The sequence below is a fragment of the Rhineura floridana genome, chromosome 11 (genome assembly GCF_030035675.1).
Source record: "Rhineura floridana isolate rRhiFlo1 chromosome 11, rRhiFlo1.hap2, whole genome shotgun sequence".
In the NCBI taxonomy this organism is placed as follows: Eukaryota; Metazoa; Chordata; class Lepidosauria; order Squamata; family Rhineuridae; genus Rhineura; species Rhineura floridana.
Window position 1 is genome coordinate 51,149,977 of NC_084490.1, and position 18,067 is coordinate 51,168,043.

The 18,067-nt window shown below is 45.0% G+C and overlaps 1 protein-coding gene and 1 non-coding gene across 2 annotated transcripts in view; both read left to right on the top strand.

The window, feature by feature from the left end:
* The window catches only part of LOC133366333 (gasdermin-D-like), a 34,958-nt gene extending 17,528 nt beyond the window's left edge, over positions 1-17,430 (top strand). Inside the window, 8 exon segments of the mRNA XM_061589334.1 lie at positions 698-860; positions 2,493-2,592; positions 4,565-4,618; positions 9,264-9,296; positions 14,329-14,406; positions 14,839-14,849; positions 14,852-14,902; positions 15,645-17,430. Coding sequence (XP_061445318.1) covers positions 698-860; positions 2,493-2,592; positions 4,565-4,618; positions 9,264-9,296; positions 14,329-14,406; positions 14,839-14,849; positions 14,852-14,902; positions 15,645-15,872 — 718 coding nt within the window. The 3' untranslated portion in view covers positions 15,873-17,430.
* On the top strand, positions 2,277-2,345 carry TRNAK-UUU (transfer RNA lysine (anticodon UUU)). Its single transcript has one exon. It is a non-coding gene; the product is annotated as a tRNA-Lys (tRNA).
* Positions 17,431-18,067: the final 637 nt, after the last annotated feature.

Consider the following 18,067-nt stretch of genomic DNA (forward strand, 5'->3'; position numbering starts at 1 on the left):
TAGATTGCATCTAAGCAAATTCTACTCAAGAGTAGACCCACAGAAATTGATCTAAATCAGTTATGACCATTAATTTCAGTGGGCCTACCCTGAGCAGAACTAACACTGGATACAACCCCTTGGGTTGTATCCAGCAAAGTCCTGCTCCACGTAGACCTGCTAAAATTAATGGACTTAAGTTAGTCATGTTCATTAACTTCAATGGGTCTACTCTGAGTAGAACTAGCACTGAATACCACCGTATGTATATAATCTCAAATGCCCTACAATTAGGCAGGAGGTAGCTGCCCTCAGGTGGGAAATGATGTGGGAGGGAGTGGTGGTGAAGTGCTGGAGGACAGAGCTGTGTGTCCCACATGGCCTACTCTGTACCTCCTAAACTAGCCTGCTGCCCTTAGAGGCAATAGAGGATGCTTTCCCATCACTAGCCTTGAAGTTAAACTGCCAGTGGAGTGAGTCACATGGCAAGGTGCAGGTGGTGAGGCAGCACACTTTGTTGTCCTTTGCCTGAGCAGGTAAAATGTCTCGGGCCAGACCTGCCTGGGAAGATGTCATAAGGCTGAGAACCTTTCACTCTGTAGCCCTGAGTGGCTCTCACAAGGGGCACAAATGCAGAGACTCTTGGCTCTCAGTAAGAACCCTGAAGGCCAGGCATTCCAGAAGTAACAGCTGTAACATTCCTCCGTATTGCTTTCAGGAGAACGGGGATGTCCATCAGCATTCTCCAGCAACTCTATCCTAAGCTGCATTTCTATGTTGTGACTGAGGCCTTTGAGATCATGGAACCACTTCTGATTGAGGAGACTGCCCAAGCAGGAGGCAAGGGAGAGGTTAATGCGGCAGAGATATTGAAGATAAAGGTTTGTTTGTTTATTTTTACATTTAGATCCCACCTTTCCTCCAAAGAGCTCAAAGTGGCATACAAACATGGTTCTCTCCTTTCCAATGTTATCCTCACAACAACCTTGTGAGGTACTTTAGGCTGGGAGAAAGCTACAGGCCCAAGTTCACCCAGTGAGCTTCATGACTGAGTGGGGATTTGAACCTGGGTCTCCCAGGTCCCAGTCTGACACTCTAACCATTACACCACATTGGCTTTGTGGCCTTAGGCGTCACTCTTTCTCTCCATCCCCTACCTCACTTTTTAAAAAACTAACATGAATAAAGTAAATAATGGTAGAGTAGGTCCCAAAAAGATTCTATGGGGCTGCTGAAGAAGATTTTCTATGTGGATTGTAAATTAAGTGGGGAGAGGGAGCACTCTGCCTGCTTCTTTAGGGCAAGGGAGAACATTGCTTGCCCCTCACCTGGAGGGACAGCGCCGTTTACTCTTTGGCTGGGAGGGGAGCACCACTGCTTACCCTTCAGCTTGAAAAGGAGTGCATCTGTTGCGCTGTGTGTAGTTGTGTTGCTTAATTTCGTTTAAAAGCAGCACCACAGCAGCAGAGCATAACCGCAGATGTTGAAATGCGAGTGTGCCAGCGTGTGTGTGCGTTTGCCTAAGAAAGCAGGCTTTTACCCTGCATCAGCATCACTGAGACTGGAGACTTAGTAAAATAAGAAAAGCTACTTTATTTAGAGAAATACATAGTAGATAGAAAAAGGCATACCTAGTTCTAACTAACTAGCTAAGTTGGAGGCATAACTCCCAGGTGTAGGAGTCAGCCCCATGCTAGGAGAGAGAGCAGAGACAAAGGGATGTCTCCTCTCTCCTGGTCAGCCGGAGGACAAAGGAATGGAAAGGGCGGAAGGAGGAGGAGCAGGTAAGCTTCCCTAAAGGCGTCACAGTCTAGCGACAGAAGGAAGTCAGTCAGAGCATCACAGGTAAAAGGTAAACAAGCCTATCCATCTGGAGGACCCTAGCTCTATCTTCCTTCTGGAGCACAAACAAGAGAACAAAACAGGAGTTGCTCTTGCCCCACTTCCAACAGCATCAAGCTCCTCTGCTGAAAGGGGAGTCTGGCTGGGCAGGCTGAAAAGGAAACAGGACAATGGGGGTGGCAGGGGGATGTATTGTGTTTGGTCCAGCAGGGCTCTTCCTATGGTCTTATGCCAGAGCACAGTTCAAGCCTGAAGAACATGTTCTCACATCTAGTAACTTCAGTGCCATAATCACTCTGGTGTTTCTAGTTAGGCATGCTCTGACTATTCTGGTTGGGGTCAAGGAGAAGTTTATAAGTCCCCCTGGCTACTGCCTATACCACACCAGGGAGGCCTAACTGCTGCTCCCTGTGCCTGCCTGCCTTGTCCTTATCTATCCATGACTTGGTGTAAGGGCTGTAGCTCGGTGGTAGAGCATCTGCTTTTTATGCAGAAGGTCCCAGGTTCAATCCCCGGCATCTCCATGTAAGGCTGGGAGACACCCCTGTCTGAAACCCTGGAGATGCTGCCAGTCACTGTAGACAATATTGAGCTAGATGGTCTGACTTGGCATAGGGCAACTTCCTCTGCTCCTGTATAGTACCCTTAACAGTCTGTGCTCAAATCCGCAGGGCCTGAACACAAGAGCAAAAAAGAAGTCCATGCTAATTCCCCGAGGCACAGTGCTGGCCTATGCGGTTGAGAAGCTCCAAACCTATGAGGAAGAGCTGGGTGAGTGAAAGCAGTTGTTCATACAGATTGAGACAGATGTAGTTTCCACAAGGAATGTGAAAGCTCCTTGAGCAGGGATGGGGAGCCTGTGATCAGCCCCACTCAGCATAGCCAACATTCAGGGATGGTCGGGATTGTAGTACAGAAACATATGGAGGTTCCAAAAGTTCCCCTTCCCTGATCTAGAGGGCAGCTCTCAAGTTTAAATGGTCAGGACCATCCGTGATCACGGTGGGAGCAGTGGAGAGTGAATCACAAGAGTCATGGTTTTAAGCAAGTGTGCAGGGGTGAAGTGCAAGAGAGTGATTCTGTCCTCCTCACATGGAAAGTTTGAGCCTAAGGCTTTACAAAATCATGGAAAGATATTTTTTGTTTGGGTGATCAACTGTTGACAGGTCTCGATTTAAGCTGGGGCTCAGCACCAGAACCTGGTTAGAGTGCCAGTGTCCAACTTGAATTGTGCAAAGTACTAAAAAGGAAGGTGCCTTTGTACATAAACAGAGTGCCTTTTCCTCACCTGCATGCCAGCTCTCAAATGCATCTGGGGAAGGCTTTTCAAGCAAACTTGAATTCTAGCACCTTGCTCTTAACACTGGAGCATGTTGAACAGGGAGGACTGTTTTAACTTAGGTATAGTATCTGAATAATGTTCCAGGGAAAGTAGCCTCCTAGGGGCTGCCATTAGAGGGGACATGTGTTTCTGAGGTAGAAACATATCCTTTGTTTGCAGAAGGTCTCAAATTCAACCCTTGGGACCTCCAGTTAAAAGGGCTGCATGGCTGAAAAAGTCCTTGGCAAGCCACCAGTCAGAATAGACGGCATTTAGCTATTGCATGACTAGATATGGAGGCCACTTACAATTGCTCCAAGTGACTTTTAGTGTGCACCAGCTCATTAGTCTCTCTCCAGGGATGGTGCCATCCAGATGTTGTGAACTACAACTCCTATCTGCCCCCACCAGCATGGCCAATAGCCAGTATTGATAGGAGCTGTAGTCCAAAGGAAGGCACCATGTTGGCTACCCCTGTTCTACACCATTCGTTGGCCCTGCTCTGTGCCTTCCTCAAATGTTTTTGTGTAGCTGGAGAGGGTCCTTGAACGGTGACAATACCTTTTGCTTCCCTGGATGGAGAGAAGTGTAGGTGTGTGTGCACAGACATTTGATCTTTGTATGCCTGGAATGTAACCTGCTGGATAACAGTAAGAGTTTGATCTGTTGGTTCTCCCTCTTCTGCCTCTGGACCCTCCCACCAGTGGCATGCAGTCCCAGAAGGTTGCCCATGAGTGAGTTCACCCTTGGGCGGAAAAAGGTTCTTCCACTCTTCATTTAAAACATTTATATTCTGCCTTTTCCCGGCAAGGTCTTCAAGGTGTTTTAGGGTTTAAAACAAAGGTATTACTAGGTAATTAAAAGAGCACAGGTCCATGACACAAATTCACATAAAATTTACATATGAATTTATATGTATAGATGCAAATTTAGGTCTCTAACCAAATTAAGTTGATGGGTTGATGGGGTCTCCCTGATATCGCACTTTGCATCATGACCAGCAGCTCTGTAAGCAAAGCTTTTTAAACAAGGTTAGTTTTAAAAGGGGGAAGGAGCAGGAGATGGGATCTAGTAGAAAAGACCCAGGACTCAGACAACCTTGGTCACTCACTAACAGTGCCTCCGGTCCAAAGTAAAATTATATACTGTACATCCATGTAAAGGCAACAACAATAGCCTGAAGTGGCCAAAGAGGGTAGGGATGGCTGCAGTGGAGTGAGAAAATCACCCTCTCTGTGTGCAGAACTACTGCACATGGAGGGATTGGTGAGTGGCATGATAGCATGTGTGCAAGATCTACCTGAGTTGGCCCAAGTCTGTTAGGGTCACTCTGAGCATCTACTCCTCCTCTTAGAAAACAAGGAGAACTCAATTCTGCCTTCCTTTCCTGATACATTCCTTTGCTTTTTGTTTTCCTTTCAGTTGTGTTCTCCCAGCAGCTTCCAGCAACATTGGTTTCCTCGCTCACGTATGATGGTACATGTGATATTGTTGTTACTCATAATTTACACATCACAATACTATCAAAATGCATGACACTCTGTGGAGCTTTCTAAACAAGACAAAAAAGAAAAAGGAAAAAAAAAGATAGGACTCTGCCCTGAGGATGTTCCAGTGCAAATGTCAATAACAGAAAAGGCAAGAAGGAGGTGGTGGGAGGAGAGGAAAAGGAGTGCAATGACAACGAGGTTAACATGAATTCTAAGTGTTAGGCTGTTGCTGCAAGAACATCAAAGAGTCTTGTGGTCCCTTGAAGACTGTCAAATGTATTGTGGCATAAGCTTTCATGTCCTAAAAGCAGGGATGGGGAACCTGTGGCCCTCCAGATATTGTTGAACTACAACCCCCATCATCCCTGAACATTGGCCATGCTGGTGGAAGTTGATGTCAACTATGGCATGCATTTAGGGTCCCACCTCGTGCATTTAATAAAGTGGACTCTAGTCCGCAAAAGTGGACTCTAGTCCACAAAACTTTATACCATAATACATTTCTTAAAGATGCCACAGGAGTCTTTAGGATAACTTGTGGGGGGAAGTGAATGCCTCTAACACCTAGATATTAAGATCCCAACCCTAAATGCAGTTACTAAGAAACACACCACATTTAACTTGATAGGACTTCCTTTTGATAAGCAGGAATAGGAATCAGACAGTATGAAAGAATCTCATGCAAAGAACACCCACAGTTCACCATTAAACGCCAGGAAACCTCTTCTACCATAACCACCAAAGAGCAGCAGAGCACTGCAGCCACCAATGCAAGGCTTCTGTGTTGTTTAGCAACCATTTACTACTACTGACTGGACTGGACTGCCTGCAAGTCGATCCCGACTTATAGCAACTCTATGAACAGGGTTTGCATGGTAAGCGGTATTCAGAGGAGGTTTACCATTGCCTTCCTCTGAGGCTGAGAGGCAGTGACTGGCCCAAGGTCACCCAGTCAGCTTCATGGCTGTGTGGGGATTCAAACCCTGGCCTCCCAGGTCATAGTCCAACACTCTAACCACTATGCCACACTGGCTGTCCTCTGCTACTACTACTGGCTGCTATATTTACATTTGCCTCTGTTGAACTTTCAAATGTTTCACATGAGGGAATTAGAGTTCCTTCTCCTTATGTAAACATGGGGGCACTTCTAGACTGATGTTAAATAATAAATAAATAAATATTTTATTTCTAGGCCGCCTATCTGGCTGCGGCACCGGCCACTCTAGGCAGCGTACACATAAATACAATATAACATATACACTTCATATAACACAAAAATCAATATAAAATTAAGCTAAAAACCACCCATAACTATAGCAGATAAGATTAGACTGTTCACGGGGTCTTGTAGGCCTGCCTGAATAGCCAGGTTTTCAAGGCTTGGCAAAAACTTGGCAGGGAGGGGGCATGGCGAATATCATAAGGCAGAGAGTTCCAGAGGGTGGGGGCCACGATTGAAAATGCCCTCTCTCTGGTCCGCACCAGCCTAGCTGTTTTAACCAGTGGGACCGAGAGAAGGTCTTGAGTGGCTGATCTTGTCAGGAGGCATATTTGTTGATGCTGGAGGCGCTCCTTCAGATACACTGGGCCGATACCGTATAGGGCTTTAAAGGTTAATACCAACACCTTGAATTGGGCTCGGAAGACAACTGGTAACCAGTGTAGATCTTCTAACACCGGAGTGATGTGATCACGGCGACGGCTGTTCTTAATCAGACGCGCCGCTGCGTTCTGTACCAGCTGTAATTTCCGGACCATTTTCAAGGGTAACCCTACGTAGAGCGCATTACAGTAGTCTAAGCGAGAGGAGACCAAGGCATGCACCACCCGTGGGAGAAGATGGACAGGAAGGTAGGGTCGCAGCCTCTGTATTAGATGTAATTGATACCAAGCTGCCCAGCTCACTGCCAAAACCTGAGCCTCCATGGACAGCTGGGAGTCAAGGATGACCCCGAGGCTGCGGACCTGGTCCTTCAGGGGCAGTTTTACCCCATTTAGCACCAGGTCTATATCTCCTAACCTTCTCCTATCTCCCACGAGCAGCACCTCGGTCTTGTCAGGGTTTAGTTTCAGCCTGTTTCCTCCCATACATTCACTTACTGACTTCAGGCACTTGGAAATGGTCTCCACAGCCAACTCTGGTGAGGACTTGAATGAGAGATAGAGCTGGGTGTCATCCGCATATTGGTGGCACCGCAGCCCAAATCTCCTGATGATAGCTCCCAGCGGCTTTACATAGATGTTGAATAGCATGGGGGAGAGGATAGAACCCTGTGGCACACCACAATTGAGAGGCCAAGGGTCTGAAACCTCGTCCCCCAATGCCACCCGTTGATGTCTGTCTGAGAGATAGGAATGGAACCACCGTAAAACAGTGCCTCCTAATCCCATTCCCTTCAGACGATCTAAAAGGATACCGTGGTCGACGGTATCAAAAGCCTCTGAGAGATCCAGGAGGACGAGGAATTCATGTTCTCCCTTATCCAACGCCCTCCTTAAATCATCTACCAGAGCGACCAAGGCTGTTTCAGTTCCATGTCCAGTCCTGAAGCCGGACTGGAATGGATCCAAATAATCTGCTTCATCCAAGTGTGTCTGTAGCTGTTTGGCCACCACTCGCTCGATCACCTTGCCCCAAAATGGTAAATTAGAGACTGGGCGAAAGTTGTTCAACTCTTGGGGATCCAAGGAGGGCTTTTTCAGAATAGGTTTTATTATCGCCTCCTTGAGGGCTGGTGGGAATGCACCTTCTTCTAAGGAAGCATTCACCACCGCCTTGATCCCTTTGCCCAGTCTCTCTTTACAATCCAAGATGAGCCATGTGGGGCAAGGATCAAGCAGACAAGTGGTGGGCCGCATAGTAGAGAGCACCTTGTCCACTTCCTCAGAGGGAAGAGGCTGAAACCGATCCCACCAGACCGGAGTGCAATTGGCCGACTCTGGCCCACTTCCTGTATCCACGGTATATGGAGTCGTGCTTTTCAGACGCTCAATTTTATCCGCAAAGTGTTTAGCAAATATGTCACAGGAGGCTTTAGAATGTTCCATTGGTTCCTGCATCACTGGACCAACCAGGCTACGGACCACTTGGAACAACCTCCTGGGACAACACTCTGCGGATGCAATAGAGGCAGCAAAGAAATCCCTCTTTGTTGCCTTTGTTGCCACTTGGTAGGCTGCTATTGCTGCTCTAACGAGTGTCCGATCGTCTTCGGAGCAAGATTTCCGCCACCGGCGCTCTAGTTGTCTCACTTCCCATCTCAGACCCCGCAACCGTGGTGTATACCAGGGTGCTGTCTGAGTTCTATTCAGGGGGAGAGGACGTTTTGGAGCCACCCGGTCTATTGCCCCGGTGATCCCCCTATTCCACTCCGTCACCAGGGTTTCGACCGGGTGACCTTCAGACAACTCCAAATCTCCAAGCGCATTCAGGTATCCCTTAGGTTCCATCAGGCGCCTGGGGCGGACCATTCTAATAGGTCCCTGTCCCCTGCGGAGGGTATGCGGCGTTGAGAGATCTATATTTACCAGATAGTGATCTGACCATGACACGGGGTTAGCAACAACAGCTCCCATTTTCAGAGCACTTCCTCCCCGTCCCGAGACAAACACAAGGTCAAGAGCATGACTGGCTACATGGGTGGGCTCTTTACTACTAAGGTGCAGTTCCCAGGAAGTCATGGTTTCCATGAAATCCCGAGGTGCTCCTGTGAGAGCTGTCTTGGTGTGCAGGTTAAAATCCCCCAAAACCAATAGGTTGGGGGAACACACCCGCACACCAGAGATAACCTCAAGCACCTCGGTCAGGGAGTCTGCTGTGCAGCGGGGTGGGCGGTACACCAGCAGGATCCCTAAACTGCCCTTTGGGCCCAACCTCCAGTACATGCAGTCAACAAACTTGGTCTTGTGGAGAGGGGGTCTGGCAAAAATCAAAGACTCCCGATAAATAACTGCCACTCCTCCTCCCCGCCTACCAACCCTCGGCTGCTGCGCGTAGCGGAAACCGGCTGGACACATGGCCTCAAGCACTGGGGCTGAGGCCGCATCCAGCCAAGTTTCCGTAATGCACATCAGGACTGCGTTCTCATCCACAATTGTATCGTGAATGAATGTTGTTTTCTGTACCACAGACCTGGCATTACACAACAGCAGCCTCCTATGTTATTTTCAGGTAGGATTAAATCACATACCAGCAAATTCAGGTTGCACAATTACAGCATAGTTGATTGAGAAGCCTTGTGCAAAAACCTGCTTCCCCAAAAGTTCGAACTTTTTGTAATAAGGAAAGTGACAGGAAAATGCAATGGAAAAGTGTGGGATAACCCTTGCTTTGATGCAGTGTTGTCTAGCCTTCCTGCAAACAAACCAGAGTGAATGCTTGTTAAATAGCCAACATTATCTAATCTCCCTGCAAACAAATCTGGATAGATGCTCAATAAACAGATCACCTAGATGCAGCTGTGGACAAGCCTTCACTTGTGGCAAAATAAAAGGATGAAATGATTGGAGTAAATAATGATAATTCTTGTGTATGAGATCCTGCTAATTTTTTTCCAAAGAGGAAGCATGGATGTGTCTGCTTCAGCTTAATTTTAAGCCAATATTTTATTTTCCTCTTCTTCTCTCTCTAGCATTCCAGGATGAGCTGGGATCCTCCCTTGCAGGCAAGTGGTTATCTATTGATTTCTGGTTTCATAACTGGATTCTCTCTCCCACTCGTGCAGATCTTTCCCATCGGATCAGCACCTTCCTTCCAGGTGAAGTGCCAATCAGGTGGGAAAAAGAGTCTCATGTGATAGGTCCTGCCTATGCAATTGCATGGTTAATTCATTCATACATCTTAGTAGTGTGAGATCACACTACAGAGAAGCAACTAATGGGTATGTGATGGAAAATAGATAGAGGCCACATCCACCTTACACTTCTAAACCACTATGATACCCCTTTAACAGTCATTGCGTCCCCTAAAGAATCCTGGGAACTGTAGTTTGTTAACAGGCCCCTATTCCACTCACAAAGCTACAACTTCTAGAGTTCCCTGGGAGGAGAGATGGATTGTTAAAGTACTCTGGGAACTGTAACTCTGAATATCAGATGGGGACATACAATAAAACTCTCCTCCCCATCCCATCTTTTGGCACATGTTTCCCAGTATACCTCTTCTGTCCCCAGCATCTTCTATCCCAGCATCTGGGAAAGAAGACTCCTGCCTGAAACTCTGGAGAGCCACAGCGAGTCACTGTAGACCACTGTTCTCCAACCTTGGTTCCCCAGATGAGATTGGACTGCAACTCCCATCATCTTTGGCCATTGGCTAAACTGGCTGGGATTGATAGGATTTGTAATCCGACATCTGGGGAAGCAAGGCTGAAGAACAGTGGCGTGGACAATACTGAGCTGGATAGATCAATGCTCTGACTCAGTATAAGGCAGCCTCCTATGATCCATGTGACTTTTGCTCTTCCCAAGGCTGACTCCTGCTATAATTAAATCCTGATGCCACAAAAACTCAGGGCCAAACTAGAAGTGACCATGGGGATCTGTAGATATGAGTTTAGGGATGAGCAAATATTGTCTCCAAAATTCTCCATGCTATTTGTGGGCAATGAAACTAGGAGGTTGGAAGAGTGGCATTTTGCTGAATATTCTTGACCAGGGAGGTAAAATTCTCCAACAGTTTTTTCTCAGACATCTCTCTTCTGAGAAATTTCTGCTCATTCAAGTTCTTCTTGTTAGTTCATACTTGTGGATGAAGGAATCAATGGACTGAGGGAGGAAGACTGGAAGGAGCAGCGAACAAGCACATTCCTTCCTTCAACAATATTAACATAATATTAAAACTAGATCCACAAAATTTATAGATGGTGAAATTGTAGAAGCCATTTCACTGAATTTTCATCAGGAAAGGATTGAAATTTTCCAAATCACCCTGTTTCCTATGGTTATTTATTTATTTATTTGATAGGAAATACTATCCATGTCACATCTAATTATGGCTGCCACCAGCCCATTACCAAGCACATTTAATAGAAAGGCTTTGAGAAGACTGTTTAAACAATTAACCTTTTGCCACATTGGAGCCCAACCACAAACCAGCTGTTGCCTCCAAAGACAAAGCCATCTACTGACTAATATCTTCGGAGATCAACCTGTGTAATCCCAGTCTATTGTATGGCAAAATCAGAGAGCCTGGTGCACTGCAACAAGATGCCCACAGAGCAGACATGCTCTCCTTGTCCTTGTGGTATGTCTGTGTACTGGTCAGGCCTTTACCCACAGGTAGTATAAAAAGTGAAAGCACTGCATTACCTCTTGGCATTTAGGCCTGGGCACAAATCCCAACCTAGAGCCATTTCAAGCTTTATGTGATGTTTCACTTGTAAAAGGGAGGCACACAAGCTTAAACTTTCAAACACTAGCAGAAAGATGGAAATAAATATGACTCTCTGGTGAATGTTACCAATTTACCATGGAAAACACCAGCAGCTGTAGCTGAACTGTACCACTTCAGAATGAAGGTGGGGGATTATATGTTTGAATTTTCCATACATGCATATTTATATTTAACTCCGTGTATGCAGAACTCCCTAGCCCAGCCTTCTCGATATGTAACTTGCCTGTGTGAATGGAGCATTTTGTACAGGAAAGCATATAAGTCTGCCATCTCCTACTTGCAATCAGAAGTGGCACGATTCAGTAAGAGTTGCATCATGTGATTTTTCTGATTGTGGAGTTTAGCTGTCTTGTCACCAATTTACCAGGTGGCCTTGGACAAGACATTGCCATAGTAGTAGCAACTAGTAGGAGAAAGAGATTACCAATTGCCCTGCATGCTATTAAAAGTGCTGTAGAAATGACCGTGCTAACAATCTTGACTGTGACCTTTAGATGTCCAGCAAGTGAAGGACACAATTCAAGAGGCATATGAGCCACTAATGTAGTTGAGCCAGCCCTTGAAGAAGCAGCTTCTGGAATCCTAAGATATTTTCCTGTAAGATGGAGACGTTGCCTGGACTGTTCAGTTGATGGTATGCCACTTTTCTCAGCTCCTGAACCACTCATACTAGCAGCTTCTTGGTTGTCCTGTGCCATTATTTCTGAACCTGCCAATTTCTTAATTTTTCCTTCCTGGCCTTATCCTTTTTTCCTCACTGCTGCAACCTCTGGAGCAACATAAACAACTGAACAAGGTAGTAGAGTCCTGAGGTAGCAGAATGGACTGAATCACTTCAGACTGTGAGTGGGAGGGGCACCATTTCTGAATGCTCCCTCACATTAAAAAAAAAATATCCTGAAAATGCATATGAAGTCACTTTACGCTGACTGAGTCCAGTACTGATTCCAGGACTGGCTTCATCAGTTCTTCAAGCTTTCAGTCAGTCAGAGGTTATTCCCAGCACCTCCTGAAATCCTTTTTTAACTGGTAATGTCAAGAAACAAACTGAGGATATCCTACTACTATAAAACCCACATAGTAGGAGAAAAGGTTCTAAACAAGGCGCCTGCCTGCTATGATAATTTTTTTACATGCAGGAAGATTTTTTTATAAAGGGAGCTTTCTTATCTGCGATTTCCCCTCCTGCTGTCTGAATTGATACAATTCATTGGCTCTTCTGTTTCAGGACTCTACCTAGGGTGGCTATGTGTCCTTCTTTACAAAGGCTAGTCCTCTATTTTGAAGGCCTGTCAGAGGACAGTCCTCTATTTGAAGGTATCCTCTCTTAGAAGTGCAGTCCAGTCCAAGTCTGGTTAAAATAAGGAACCAGAAAAAGGAACAGCAGGAGCCTTGAAGTTGCCCATCAACAGTGATCAGCAGACTGAACAAATACACACTTTCCCAGGGGTGTAGTGTTTTGGGGAGCTAGGTCGCAGCAGGATCCCTATGCCTCCAGTGTCCTGTGAGCCAATCAGCATGAAAGAGGAGTGTGTTAGCCACTGAGAAGAGTCTTCTAACTTGCTTCCTTTTTGTTTCCTATTCATTGGAGCCAATCAAAGGGAAAGCAGTTCCTAATAGTTCATACTTCAAAGGGCCAAGTTGTGGAGAATAAGAATTCTGTAAATGCAGAAGAAGAGACTGTGAATCCTAATGATAGCATCACATCAAGTAGTTTGATAGCAGCAGGAGATAAATGTGTAGACACTGAATTCACTAATTCCAGCGATATCTCTGACAGTGAGAAAGGACAGATTCTGACAGTGATTGAGAAGCAGAAACCAGTATTCAAGCCTTTCCAGATTATTCTATAAGCTTAGAAGGTTGTATAATCTCAGAAGAGAGTGTGGCTGTAAGGAGGCATGGCTGTGACTATCATGAAGGGACCTTGCACTTTGAATTTACCACTACACTACTGCACTTATCCATTTGTAGCACAAAAATGTAGTTTTTCCTCAATACAGGATCATTCATGCTTGTCCTCAACATGCTGCTTTCAATCTAGATTGATTGTAGATCCTGCCATCCAGATAGATATGTGTGGTTACTTGATGTGTGTTTGAAAACCCTCCCCTTGAGATCTTAGTATACTACCCCATAGTGTCATTGGGCAGGTGTGGATATACCCTTCTCCCATATCTGAGACTACGTACATCTGTTGTCAAATCTACATGCTGCAGGATAATGCAAAATCAATCTGCAATGAGCTTGTATTTTTGAAATGAAACCAGTTTGTCAAGAAGTACTTTTTAGGAGCAAAAAATATGCAATAGGTCTGGATTGTGTGGGGACTAAGTAGAAAAAGCAAGAATTCAGACTGCATTGATTCTAGAATAAAATGTTGAACGTACACAGCTTGCGCAGGTGCGCAAGTCATCTGGTGTCTTCCGCACTATGATGAGAGTTGTATTGCATTTGTATTTAAACTACAGTAATTATTTCTAGATTTGTGCCTATACATCTAAATTACCCTATGCAGAGCTTATGTAAATTGGTACCATCTTTTGTCTTTTATTTTGGTGATGCAAATCCTCTTTTTTGGCAATGCATAACTGGCCACCCTAACTCTACAGCCCCAATCTACTGCATGTGTAGACTCAGCCTATCTTTGCATATGCCAGGGATGGAGAAACCTGTGACCCTCCAGATGATGTACAAAAGCTTGGAAAAGTTACTTTTTTGAACTACAACTCCCATCAGCCCCAGCCAGTGCTGGCTGGGGCTGATGGGAGTTGTAGTTCAAAAAAGTAACTTTTCCAAGCTCTGAATAACTCCCATTATCCCTATTGGCCATGCTAGCTGGGGTAGATGGAAGCTGGAGTCAAACAACATATCTGAGGGCCAAGTTCTTCATCCCAGCAGGTATATGCCCTGAATCCCCATCAGTGTTTATTTCAATTTAAATGCTTATTCCAGGAAGAATGCTCTCCCTCCTCCCACTTCCGGCCTGTCTGCTCCAAGATCCTCGCCTTACCCAAATTTATCCCCTCAGCCCGTGGATCTAACCACGCTGCTTATGTATCTAGAAGTCCTTGATTAGTACTTATCAGCAAATATTTATTTTAGCTGTGAAAAAAGAAGCAATGAAGGGTTCTACTATATTGGCAGCTGTCTATTTCATTCCTGTTGGACTGACTAATTGGTGTAATTTTCCCTCCACCAGTGAGAGCTTTCCATGGCAGGAAACAATGTTGATTGCTCTGCATTGAAATCACTGAATGAGGGACTCCACCCTTAAGTGCAAATGCTGCTTTCCTATTTAGGGATTTCCCAAGACACGGAGAGAACAGAAAATCAAGATCTCTGGGGACCAGTGAACAACATTTGCTCTTCTGTACAAGGTATGGAAAACACTGTTAGTTGGATGGCACTGTATTGTCCCAAGGCAGGAGGGGTAGATGGATCAGGCCTGGGTTGCTCCTTCTTTGCAAGCCTTTAAAGCAGTCATGAAAGACTCGTTAATTCCAGATGGCCTTTTTGGGTAAAAGATACTGTGCCCCTATAGGGTCTGTAGTCTCTCTATGTTGTGGAAGGATTTGTAGTGTTTCTGCCCCTAACTGTATGAACTGGAGCAGTGACTCCCATTGCTGAGCTGGAGGTATTCATTTGTACCTGCATTTCCCAGGCCCCATGTGCACATTTTAATCCACATTGGCTCTCAAGGGAATAACAATGAATGAACTAAATTACCACCTGTCTCTAAATCACTCCAAGTGTAACAATGCCATTTTATTAAACACAACTGTACCTGTTCTTGGGAATTGTGTTCACAGATTTGGACTACCCCTGCTGGAAACAACCTTGGAGAAGAAGAAAATGGCCCAACAGCTGGAGATGGTGAGCCCCTTCTAGCTTAATTCCTTCCATATAGTATTGTTTTTTTTAAAATGATATCAAACATGTATGCCTGGAGATATTCATTTGTTCCCACCCACCAACCCACCCTTTACAACAGAACAATTGTCCCTTAAAACATTGTTATGGTCATTGGCGGGCCACTTCTTTGTCATCTAGATTGCCCAGGATGGTTGGTTGATGTTTCCTCAATCAGAGTAACAGCTTGGAAATAGCTGGAGAACTCTCTTGATTGATTTGAAGCAGAACATGGGAAAGGTGGCTTTCCCCCAGTTAAGGGAGAAGGGATGTGTGAACAAAAAAAGCAGTTTGGGAACAGACTAAAATATAAGGCTACCTATGGCTGCTAGTCAGGAGGCAGTATCTGAGGCAGAATATCAGTTGCTGAGGATCATGAGTGGGAGTGTGCTGTTGGGCTCATGTGCTGCATGTGGGCTTCCCATAGGCATATGGTTGGCCGCTGTGAGAACAGAACTAGATACTAGACTAGATGGGCGTTTGGTCTGATCCAGCAGGGCTCTTGTTACATTCTCTTCAAATACCCACTGTGACCTCCTCAACAATTCATCACGGGAACTGTGGCTGGCTGTATCTGTGACTAATCAGTTTACATGCAAGTGTGTGCCCAGGGAAGGCTGGGACTGCTCATATGCTGAAGGAAAGAGGATATGTAAACTGACCCTTTCACTCATTCTCTCCCTTGTTCTCTTTTAACATCAAAAAGATGGATGGCGTTTTGGAGTGGATTCTTTTTGTTGATGAAGGTAGTAATTTCACTGATTGTTCCCTGACAAATGAAGAAGATGATCTGACTAATGAGATGCTGCAAATCTGTCGGCTAGGTTTAGAAACTGAGAAAGACTCCATCACCTGTCTATGGAACAGTGAAGCACATTTGGAACTGGCTGCTCTGTACTCCAGCTTGTATGCCCTGCAGATCCTAACCAGATGACTACCAGTTCTAAGAAGATGACACTTTCCTCTATTACAAAGAGTTAACTGCACTGTGGGCTAATTTGTAAAATCCTGCACAATGCTCAGTGCTTCCACCCTCTTGAGTCCATTCAGTTCTGGATTTGATCATGGGAAGTATGAAGTGGTTTGCACCACATGGTGGACACAAGGCTGCTTAGGGGAAGTTTGCCATCCCCATTACTACCTAGCCTTTGTAGCTTTTCATCTTCTGCTACATCTTTGTGATTTGCATCCACATGGCTCAGACATTGACATAGATTCCAAGTTAGGTTCTGAAATAACCATATCTGTAATTCTTGCATGGATATTGGAAATATTTGTTGACAAGACTCTTTCTCTTGGGACTTGTTAGAAGGAACTTTGTTTGTCCAAAGGCCACATGTAACATCAAGACATATGTGGAAGTTGCTGCTGATGTTCAGCAGGAAAATGTGTTCAAATGTGGATGGCATTACTTCACTTCCAGCTGCCCTGGTGTTTTCACATCCATTCTCTTACAATGGCAGTTAACTAAAATGGGCAAGGACTCATGAGGAAGGGACATAGCTCAGTGGTAGAGCATATGCTTTGTAAGCAGAAGGTCCCAGGTTCAATCCCCGGCATCTCCAGATAGGGCTGGGAAAGACTCCTGTCTGAAATGTTGAGGAGCCATTGCTAGTCAGTGTAGAGTACACTCTCAGTGGGCTGGCTTGTGTATGGTGATACCCTGCTGGAAGTGGAAGAAGCCAATTTCTCATCTGCAGGTTTCAAAATTAGGAGTAAATTCCCTTGAAATGAAAGACTCAAATAGTGAATATTAAGAAACTGATAACAGGGCAAGGATGATCTTCAAAAGATCTTGAGGGGATTTGCTAATTTGCCTGTTTCTATTTTTCATAAACTGACATAATTCATACATCATTTACACAAACAGGGAGATGTTTATCAAGCCACATTTGGTGGGTCATGTTACTCTTATTCTGTGATATGAAGCTGTGATATTTACCTTGAGGTATATTGTTTTTATATTTAATGATGGCCTGCCCTGGTCCGTCACGATGGGCAATGCTAGGTGGGTGAGGGGAGGAATAAATACTCACTGGGGGAGAAGGAGAGTATAGCTGCTGGTTGGCTGCAACAAGTTTCTGATACCTGGGCCCCCTTTGTCCAAGGGTGTTCATGTTGTGACAAGCAAGGAAGACACCCTGGCAGACCCTGTGGAAAAGGCTGAACAGATTCCACTTCAGGCTCAAAGAAATATGCTTGGCATCTCCAGGACTTGGCACTTTTGAGGAACTGGCAACTGGTTATATTATTGTTGATAGCTGACTGCAGTGGAAATGTTTATCATGTCTGACTCTTGTTTATATATTTTGATCAACTGATGGGTTTTAATTATTTATTATTTATTTTATAATGAATTTTAAATATAATGTCCATATTATGATTTATTTGTTTGGATTGTTGTATTTCAAAATGAATTGGCATTGGACTGTTATTATAATGCTATATTAATGCACATTCTTACTGTTGTAGTGTGAGCCACTTTGGATACATTTGTGTGGAAAAGTGATATATAAATAGAATTATTATTATTATTATTATTATTATTATTGGTATTGGTTCTTCATGAACTATTATAAATCTCAAAGTGTACTTATTTCTAACTGGTAACTGGGAGAGGCTATAGTTCAGCAACAGAGCTGTGGTTTATATGTACAAGGTACTAGACCATGTTTAATCTCTGACACCCTTAGCTAGAGAGTCTCAGATAACAGGGCACAGAAGGCTTCGCGGTCTGATGCAGTGGAGAGGTGCAACGTTTCCTTCCCAAGTACTGACCAGGCCCAACCCTTCTGAGATAAGTGAGTTTGTACGTCAAGATCAGTTGGAACTCAAGATGGGATTCAAAACCAGACCATGTGAGGAGCCACTTGTTGTTGCAGAGGCCTTAAATGGGGATTCCAGCATCCAGGCTCCAGTGCCTTGTCTTTCTGCACCACCAGGTCAGCATGCCTGCTGAAAGAGGTATTGTACAGCCTGAGAGGCACCACTAGATGGCATTACAAGCCCCACCAACTGACCCAGCATCAGGTCAGGTGATTTGGAGAGCCAATGGAACTCTACCTGGCTCTATAAAGCCCTAGCCTGGGGTCTATCCTACAGGTTGACAAGTTGGGCTGCTTGTGAGAA